Source organism: Gavia stellata, chromosome Z (genome assembly GCF_030936135.1).
Source record: "Gavia stellata isolate bGavSte3 chromosome Z, bGavSte3.hap2, whole genome shotgun sequence".
NCBI classification, from domain to species: domain Eukaryota; kingdom Metazoa; phylum Chordata; class Aves; order Gaviiformes; family Gaviidae; genus Gavia; species Gavia stellata.
This window is the reverse complement of record NC_082637.1, coordinates 72,126,281-72,135,940: the sequence shown is the minus strand read 5'-3', so window position 1 is coordinate 72,135,940 and position 9,660 is coordinate 72,126,281. Positions and strand designations below refer to the sequence as shown.

General features: G+C 39.3%; 1 protein-coding gene across 1 annotated transcript in view; it reads right to left on the bottom strand.

The window, feature by feature from the left end:
* Positions 1-2,497: 2,497 nt before the first annotated feature.
* Positions 2,498-9,660, bottom strand: part of MCCC2 (methylcrotonyl-CoA carboxylase subunit 2) — a 41,523-nt gene continuing 34,360 nt past the window's right edge. Inside the window, exon 17 of the mRNA XM_059834035.1 lies at positions 2,498-2,930. Within this exon, the coding sequence (XP_059690018.1) occupies positions 2,813-2,930 (118 nt within the window). The 3' untranslated portion in view covers positions 2,498-2,812. The remainder of the gene's footprint in view (positions 2,931-9,660) is intronic.

Below are 9,660 nucleotides of genomic sequence, written 5' to 3'. Positions count from 1 at the left end.
CATAGCAGGGACCCCAAAGCTCAACGAATGCTGGTCTGCCTGTATTCTACATTGAAAAATCCCCATTCCAAAGAATTATTTCATTTTCACTTTTGCATCTGCCTGAGACACAACTGAGAGGGCTAGTTGTGGTGGTACAGTCCTTCCCCACCTCCTGGGCCACTCTGCGATCTCAGGAATTCCAGGTAGGCCTTCGTCTTTGTGCAATGAGTTGGGTGGTTAAGTGTCCCCTGACCATACCAGGGACACTTGCATGGCTAAGGTGGGGAGCAGCACTGACTGTACCAAGCACTCCTGCTACCCAACTCAAGGCGGGTAACAAGAGTGGGAATGATCAGTCATTCCCTGACAGCCTAGGAACATCCCTTACCTGGATGGTAGCCCAAGTGGAATGGTACCAATGTTACTGGAATTCCAGTAACTTTCCAGTAACTTGCTGATGACTAAAGCCAATCATCTTGCCAATCTATGAACAGTGGTCCCAAGTGAGACCTTTGAGCTCTCCTGGACCGCAGTGGGCTGCAACCAGCATCTCCCTCTGAGCGGGACACCTCTCAGAGCTCACAAACTCTCCAGTTTGCAAAATTCGGAGGATGGCCACAGGAAGTTGGCAATGGGATCTCGGATGAAACCCTCCCCTCCTCGAGGCTCAACCCTTGCCCATTGAGAAAAGCTGGGACATCTGAAGTTATAATTTCATGAAACTTGGGGGGAATTTTTAACAGGTACCTTTGTAGGTGTATCTGTATCTTTGTGTCTGTGTGCGTGTGGTTGTGAATCAAGTCGAGTACTCGATAGCAAGTACAGTACTATCATTCCAAATCTGTAATCAAGTCACTGTTGTGATTGTAGCGAATTCTATCAACTCACTTTGCAAATGTTAAACAAATCAATGATTAAGTGCTGCTAAAATCTTGTGATCCATCTTAAACTGTGAATGAACCAGATTGCTGTTAAATACATATAATCCAGTAGACATAAACTGTTGACCAAGTCTGAGACTAAGATTGGACCTAGCCCCACTAAGCTCCATCAGTTTAGAAAGAAAGGGGGTCTACTTTGAACCTCGTGACTCAACAGGTCGGTCTTCCCTACTCTTTGTATTTCTTCCACTAGACATAAACTGTTGCCCAAGTCTGGGACTAGGAGTGGACCTAGCCAGTCTTCTCTGAACCTTGTGACTCAACGGGAGGATTTCTTTGTTCCTTGTATTCTTTCCCTTAGACATGAACCGCTAACCAAGTCTGAGACTAAGTCTGGATTCAGTCTCACCTGAACTCCTCTCTGAGGAGTTTAGAAGGCAAGGTGGTCCATTCTGAACCTTGTGACTCAACACGAGGGTCCTCTTTACCCTTTTCTTTCTCTGGTCTCTCTGTATAAATCATTCTGATTCGATTCTATTTTCCCTTGTATGTTTCAGTAAGTAACAGAGTGGACCTTGCCATCGAAATTGCAGTTTTTATAAACTTCTATTAAAATTACTTTTGCCAATATCCTTGACAGTGATTCTTTAAGTGGCCTAAACCACTCATTCACGACACTAGTAGCTAGTAGACCTTCCTTCCCTCTCCTGGGGCCAAGGGAAACTCCTCTGCCACACAAGTCTACGAAGACTACAGCTAGCATGTTATCCAGGACAATTACTCCTATTAGCAATCCTTCTTCTCCCCAAAGGCCAGCACAGGGTAGGACCTCCATCCATGTACATAAACGCTTATTGGATTTAATTCTCAGACAGGAATATTTCTGCCAATGGTTATCTGGGCACCTGTAAGGCAAAGCTAGATAAAATCACCTTCCTAGACCCAGCTAGCATGGTATTTGCCTCCTTATTCTAACCACGCTACACGCCAAGCATTTAGTTTCTACAAGGTGAAATATTTCTAAAGAGAACAAATGAAATTATGGATGCTTAATTCTTGAAAAACATTACACTGCAACAAAGTACAATAAACAAATACGATTAACAAAAGCACCCCAGCATCTCAATAGCCCTAAAGTCAGTAGGATTCAGGCATGTCCTCTGGCTGAAGCACTGATCCATGTGGGGGGAACGCTCTCTCTTCATGGAACTAAAACTGCCAGAAGGATCACACAGCAAGATGTTGAAACACCTTTGCAGCCAAGCCCCGTCCCCAGAAGTGCTCTCAGCAACCTGCAACTCCCACAGATACCAGCATATGGTCCCCAGCTCTTCCAGAAAACACTATGCCTCCATCAGGTTCTCATGTTGTTTTGACTTCAGGGATCCGTACAGACACGCAATGTTTTTTTGGATGAAAGCCAGAGAAAGGCCAAAATTCCAACAACTGCATGAAATCTGTAATTTCATGCTGTGTTTAACTCCCTGGCTGCCCTTACAGCACTTCTCTTTTGCAAAAATTATTTACTAGCAAATGTGGATTTTTTTTGTTGGATTGCAAAAATATTTTGCGTTTATAGGAGACATACAAAGAACAATTAAAAGAAATAAAGGAGCCTATAAGCACCAAAAAAGTAGCTTATTTTGCAGATTTATTGATATAAGAGATAGTATCAATGGCTTCTTGTCAAACATATAACACAGAAGTTGCAGTTTACTCATGCAATGCAGTGTTATACAAGCACTGCACTGTGACTGATCGCAAATCACTATCAAAACACTGAAGCACTCTGTGATGATTACTCAGTGAAAATAAATAATGATGACATTTCCATTAAAAATAGCATTGTACAAATCTTTACTTTTTCATCACCTCAACATTGTAGTTAGTTTGCTCTCCAGCCCCAATTAAAATATACAGAGGTAATTTTCATGAGTCTACGTTTAAGTTTACATCCTGAAAACCCCAAACTCTGTCTTCTTCATCGGTGCATTTAATGCTGCACTGAGACTGAGGCCCAAAACCAGCCTTGTGTCAGCTGGATCAATAATTCCGTCATCCCATAATCTAGAAAAAAAAACAAACAACCAAACAATAATTAAAGGAAATGAACATATACAGTGGGTAGATTTTCAAGCACATGAAACTGGAAATAGTTATACTAAAGAGAGTGGACTATAGAGCTAAATTATACTTGAAGCCATGGAGTTAATTCAACTTAACCATCAATGCAATAGACTGGTGTGTATTACTCTGTGGAATTTGTCTTCTAGAAGAAAGTGTAAGTTTTGGATAAATGAAGAACATCAGGTCTACATATTTTAAATGAGATTCTTCATACTTACTTTTAGTATGAAGTCATCACCTTAGAGAAAAAAGACCCTCTTTGTTTTTTAATAGTCACAAGGAAAATAACCTTTTGTCAATGACCTGTCTTCTTCTATTAAGAATGCTACATCATGTTACATCATTATTTACATTATTCAGGTTAGTTAGCTGCCAGATGAGGATGATACAAGTGTTTATTCTTTCATCATTAAAAGAGCCAGAGTAAATTCCAAGTATTTCCAGTATTTGTTGTATTTATTTTCTCTGAGGTCCACTTCTAAACAACCATAAGGTAATACCCTCCTTAACCCAGCCCTGCAGGCAATTAAATTATGAACGAGCAATTACCAAATTCCCAAGTCCCCAAAAGCACAAACACACGTAAATATTCTCTTCGATATTATCCAAAAATTAAAGTACTTGTGGCATCAGTTTTCAATGACAGCTCCATCCTACCCAAAATAAAATTCATGTCAAAAACCCCAGCAGGCCACAAAGCTGTAAATGTTGTATAACTACTACTTCCCCAGCAAGATACCACACTGCTCACTGCAACCCAGTCTTGCTTAAATAAGCATGCATTTTAACCAGGGTCTGCAAAACATATGCACAATATCTTTGGTTAAGACAGTGATGCTCCTTCTCCATCCCACCTTTCCCTAGAGAGACTTACTTCGCATTCGTTTTTGAACTTACTTCAGTGTTGGCTGATGTTTAACTCTTTGTATGTGGAAAACTTAAAAATACAAGAAAGGGTCATGAATAGGGAGCTAAGACTGACTCGACCAAGAGAAAGCATAGCCACTCCTTTCTAACTGAAGTTTCCAGCTGCAAATTTCCAGCTGCAAATTTCCTGCTGTTTGAAGAGTAACTGAAGAAAATCTATCAGACAGGAAACAATACATTTTGCACACTTCTCTCCAATACTAAATGTGCCAACCTCACCCCCAAAACAAAGAGGACTGCAAACTGTACATAAACACATGCTGATAAGGCAGCAGACATTTCTGAGTGTTCTCCATCTTTGCTTTATTTTGGCATTTGCTGTGAAAGTAATATTCATCAAATCAGATAAAAATATTAAGAGACTGACAATGTAGGCTTTTTATTTTAGAACAAATACATGTATCTATCCTAGGATGCACAAAGTAGAATTGTAATAAAGGACACCTGTAACAAGATGAGGCATGAGGGTTCAGACTCAACTTAGGAGCCTGTTCTCCAACTAGCAGAGAGAGAAGAAAAAAGATACCCAACTCAGAAAGAATGTTCTATAAATGTAACTTACCATGCTGCAGCTCCCCAAGTAGAGGAGACTGTTACCCTAAACATGGAACAAGAGCAAAGCTGCAGTACAAAAGGAGCAAGGGGTTTGGAGAAGGGAAGAAGACTTTGCTGTCAGTTAGGCAAAATTACGCTGTTTGTTTTTTGGGACTGAAAACAAAAGCTTGGTTAAATAGTAGCTGTGGCACTCACTGAGCTGGCTGACAGGTCCCAACCAGCATAGAAAGAAGTCTGGAAAAAGGGAATCTTCTTTCAAGGGGAAAAAAAAAGCTATATACCCAAATTACAAATATAAGGAAACTGTAGCTCTGTCTAATCTGTTCTCATTTTAGGATTCTTAGTGAGTATCTCCTTTCTAGTGGGCTAGTAAGCCATGCACTGGAATATTCTAACAGCCACACTTGTGTCTGTGTGGAAGCGGTACTAACAGCAAATTCTGTCACAGCAGACACACAAGAATTGTCTATATCATATTCTGGATAAAGTGCATGGTATAAGGTCTTGCAGTCTGGTTCCTCTGAGTAACTCCTTTCCTAGCTGTAGCTTTAAACTGTAAGTAATAACTCATTATTTTGGTGTATTTTAACAATACTCCATTGGAAAGAGACTCAGAGTAAGCACTTCTTACCATACAGCAAAGACAATTAGAAGCTTTTTCGTTCAAAGTAACCAAAGGATCAAGTATAACTTGGTGTTACTAAGACTTACTTAAGAGTTGTTTGAATTCTCTTGTTCTTCCCCAAGATAGTGGTTATACCTGTTCATATAATCTACCAGGATAAAATGGTCAAGATAGAATACTTCCTATACTGTCAACATCATGAAGTATGCATTACCAAAGTTTAATGCATATGCTTTTCTTTCCATCTTGTATTTTAGATCTTGATTTAGTTTTCATGAATATAGTCAGATTAATCTGCCGAAGGGATGGAGAAGATCCCTATTAATAGTGAAAAGCAAAGTAGTTTTGTGAGGTCAAAACAACCACAAGCCCTTTGTTTTCTTAGGACTGTAAAAAAAAACAACTGTAAGAACAATCTCAAATATAGTAATTTCTATTTTTAAGCAATTTTTTTTTATTGTTACATGTTTGTTTGCTCTACATATCAACTTTTTTTAATGAACACCTGCAATTATCTTTTTTATTTATGAAACACATTAAAATTGAATGAAGGAATTCATACTTTAAAAGTGTTTAATAAATCTGCTAAGGGCCTGGTGAGGGCAGGGATTAACTGATTCAAAAAGAATCACCAACTTAATGCAGTACCTTTCAAGCTGCAACTTCGTAGTGACTACTGCTGTAATAAACACCTCCAAACATGAAGCACATTTTAATGGCAGATTTGCTTTTTGTAACAACAAAATTAACTTACATTGACAACCATAAAGATTTTATGTTGCATGGAAGTCAAGCTGCTTTCATATGGTCACCCCGGCTCCTGCTTCTCTTTGTTTAAAGAAAACTACATTCTCTACTGGGATGTAACATTAATAATTAAACTATCTATTAAAACCCCATTGCTAGAACATGAGTCACAACTACACTCATAAAATATTTGTAACCGAGACACTGTGAATAAAAGAAATGAAGTCCCCAAACGTAAAATGCTCATGTAATTTGTTAAGATGCAAACCGCTGAAATCCTTTTAGAAACCTGTAAGCAGATTAATATAACTCATTAAAAAGGGTGCTGCCTAATGACTCCCGTTAATTAAGACTGCTCACTGTGAAAGGTTCTAATCAAATAATTGATTAAAGTTTGATTAGAAAATACAACTGCAGGGAACAGTATTGACATCCTGTACAAGCTATAATTTAAAAGCAAAATTATATAAGCAGAGTAAACAAGGAAAACTGCTTATATTTTAAGATCATTGGGGCATTTTCCTTCCCTCTCATTATTACTGCTAAAAGCTTGATTCAAAGCCTAATGAAGTCAACTGGAAGGGTCACATCAACCTCAGTGGACATCAGGGGTGAGGCACACTGGTCCCTATATCCTAGCAAGAGGAGAGCATGAGGGAGCCTCCAAAGTGGCTGCACCAAGCAGCAATACAGACAGCAGTCTTTCTGCCCATCTATCATTCTTTCCTCTCAGTAATGCAAACCTGTTTGTTGGAGTTTTCTTGGGTTTTTTGGTGGCGGGATCTAGTTAGTATCTGACAAAACCAAGGCTGTCCAGATTCACTTTCAATGCAGCACCCTGACATCTGGTTGATGGTCAAATGTTTTTTTTTACCATGCTTGGGACCAGACAGGAAGCATCCTTTAGAGCAAAGGGAACAGGTTACTTCTTCTCCCTTACCCATGCCAAATGCTTGCCAATAAGCAGCTGCTGCTGCTGGCTGACAAATGGGTTGGCTCCAAGGTACAAGGTGGCTAAATCCCTCCCTCAAGTACATTACTTGCTGCAAAAACTGTAATCCTACTTCATCTCATTGCTTCTGCTTGGGCAGCCTACTCCACAGTAACGAATACTTTTGAGCTATTAGTCTGAGATCTTGCTTAGCAATAAATGAAGGAACAAGGCACACACGTGACAATATCGGCAGGAAGGCATGAAATCAGGGCAGAAAACATAAGACTATCTACCAATATACCCAATTATCTCTACAAGACAGCAGAGAGCAATTAAGAACTCCTAGACAATGCAGACTGTACCTATAGGGATTGAAGAGAGAGACAAACCAGCCTGGACTGTCTTGACCTGAGCTAGTCACACACTGTTCTCACAAGCACTCCTTGGTGAAAAGGGGCATTTCATTTTCATTGCTTTTAGCCAGATGAACCTCAGCAGGATTTCAGCTTTGACATTTGACTTCATGTCTCAGCTGGGCTTATTAGCTTGAGTGCAGCATCCCTTGAACCCAACCGCATGCAACCCAGACCCACACTAGTTCTCAGCCAGCTCACGTCTGTGCACGTTGTTTCCCTTCCAAGCTACAGGCACAACAAGAAGTATGTAACTACCCTGCTTTTTTAAATGAAGGACAGGACACCTAGCATTAAGAGCACTTCCTAACCTCTAGGCTAGGCAGACTTAGGCTATTTACTGAGGTGCCTTCTGGATTTGAAACCTAACTTCACAAAATGGCCAGATATTCTGGAAACATAAACTGGTAAAAGTTGCTCCGTAGAGAGCACAAAGCTGGTGTTAAATACTCAAGTTTCATGTCTAAAAATCATTGGACATTATTAAAGATTTAGAATCTTACATGTGAAACTACTTTCTTGAAGATTAGTAACTTATTGCTGTAAATACTGACCATTGGTCGGTTGTTTTTTGGGAGAGGACAAGTTTTTATATTGCTAGTATACTAAAAATATGGAATGTTAAATAAATCCAATTATTTTCAATCATGAGTACAAAGAGACTATGACTGTGTTTCCAGTGAACATATAAAAAAAAGCAAATGTAAAAAAAAAAATCAAACCATTCATCTTCTCCTCCATGGTAGGGATTACTTTTAAATACAGACAGTTTGTCTCATTTTTAAAATGTAATTATGTAAGTGGAAAATTCTTCTCCTTAAAATCCAGTTATAAAAGATGACAATATGTGTTTTCATTTTTCCTTCTTGCCTCAGGGCACAAGGTTTTGTGACACAGGTACTAGGCTTGATCTTTAAGGGGTACTAAAAGAGATAGCACAAAAGTTTTTAACACCATCTCTCAATTTGGGGAACATCCTATGAAATTTAAAATGATTAAAAAGATTTAAAAAAAAAAATCAAAACCAGTGTGCCACCAGAAAGTCCATGTCAATAACAATTCAGGATTTCACAAAAGTATCCTCATTGACTATGTATAAAAATCCCAGTAAACTGTAACTTAGTAGCAGTGGGGGTTGTACACATGCATAAAACCTCAAGAAGTGGAGAATATCTACGATGCTCTGCAACATTACCACATAGGTCTTCGCCAGAAGCAGAGACCAAACAGTGACGACACTAAAACCCTGCCTAAATCCATGACCCGCATGCTATATAACTGCACCACTGAAATTTGCCTAGATGACACCACAAACCCTGTGCTACATATTCTACTGAGAATACTTACCCCATTACAGCACCAGCCAGGGCAAAATGGCAAGAGCTTCCATTTGATGAAGGCACTCATTTGATTAAACATTAAAATGAAAATGTATTCCCCAGGTATGATTATTTCAGTTAAGTTCATTCCACTATCCCAGCAGAAAACAGAGTAAAAGCTACCACTAATTTTATATCTTCCTTCAGATCATGACAAACTATTCATAAAGGAGCTCACTGATGCTATGCTGCTGCTGTTGCTGCTGTATCAAATTTGTCATACATGAGATTAAGCAGGTATCAAGGTAGACAACAAGGCCCCCAAGCCCCTTCTCTTATTGGCATCTCTATGACATTGACAGAGTATCTTGCACCCACTTGTTCACATAATTTCTGTCCATGATGCCCACATCAAAATTTATCATATCGCAACCACTCTATACTCAGTTTGTTTCCAGACTTCCCAGCTTGCAGGTAAGAAAACCATCAGTAATTCTAATTGAGCTACACAAAAACATACACACAGCAGTCTCCACAGTTGTATGAGACTAATATTCTGCACAATGAGAAGCCATAGAGGCACAGTAAAGCCCCGTTATTATATGCTACCCTCTATCACCATTAGCAGCTGAGAGTCTGTGGAGAATTAGCTTTTGGATATCACAAGCAGGAAAATGTGCAGGAATATTAGTACAGACAGGATGAAACTACTGTACAGTAACAAGCAGAGGCCAAGAAAGCCTCCAAGCTAGTTTCCAGAGGTAATACTCCAGGATGCCACCTCGCTTCATTAGCCTAACTAGCTCCTGGGCATTTACTAAAATTCCATTAACCTAAACTCAAAAAGCTGCAAAGAACTTCTCAACAAACATGAATACGCTTCACCCATCACCCAATGCCCTATTCAAATTGCTACCATCCAATACAGTCACCTACCAAGATCATGACCTGAGATTTGCAAATGGCTTCAGGTCTTCCTGAAACTTCTTTACCACTGGCCTCTTCTACTTGCACAATCCCACTAAAATTACTTCTTCCTAACACATATGCAGCCACTCATTACACTGTTCAATGGGCTTTAGAAAGGTGACCAGATATTACACTGGGGAGAATGATATAAAATTTATCCAGAATAAAATACACAGAATAC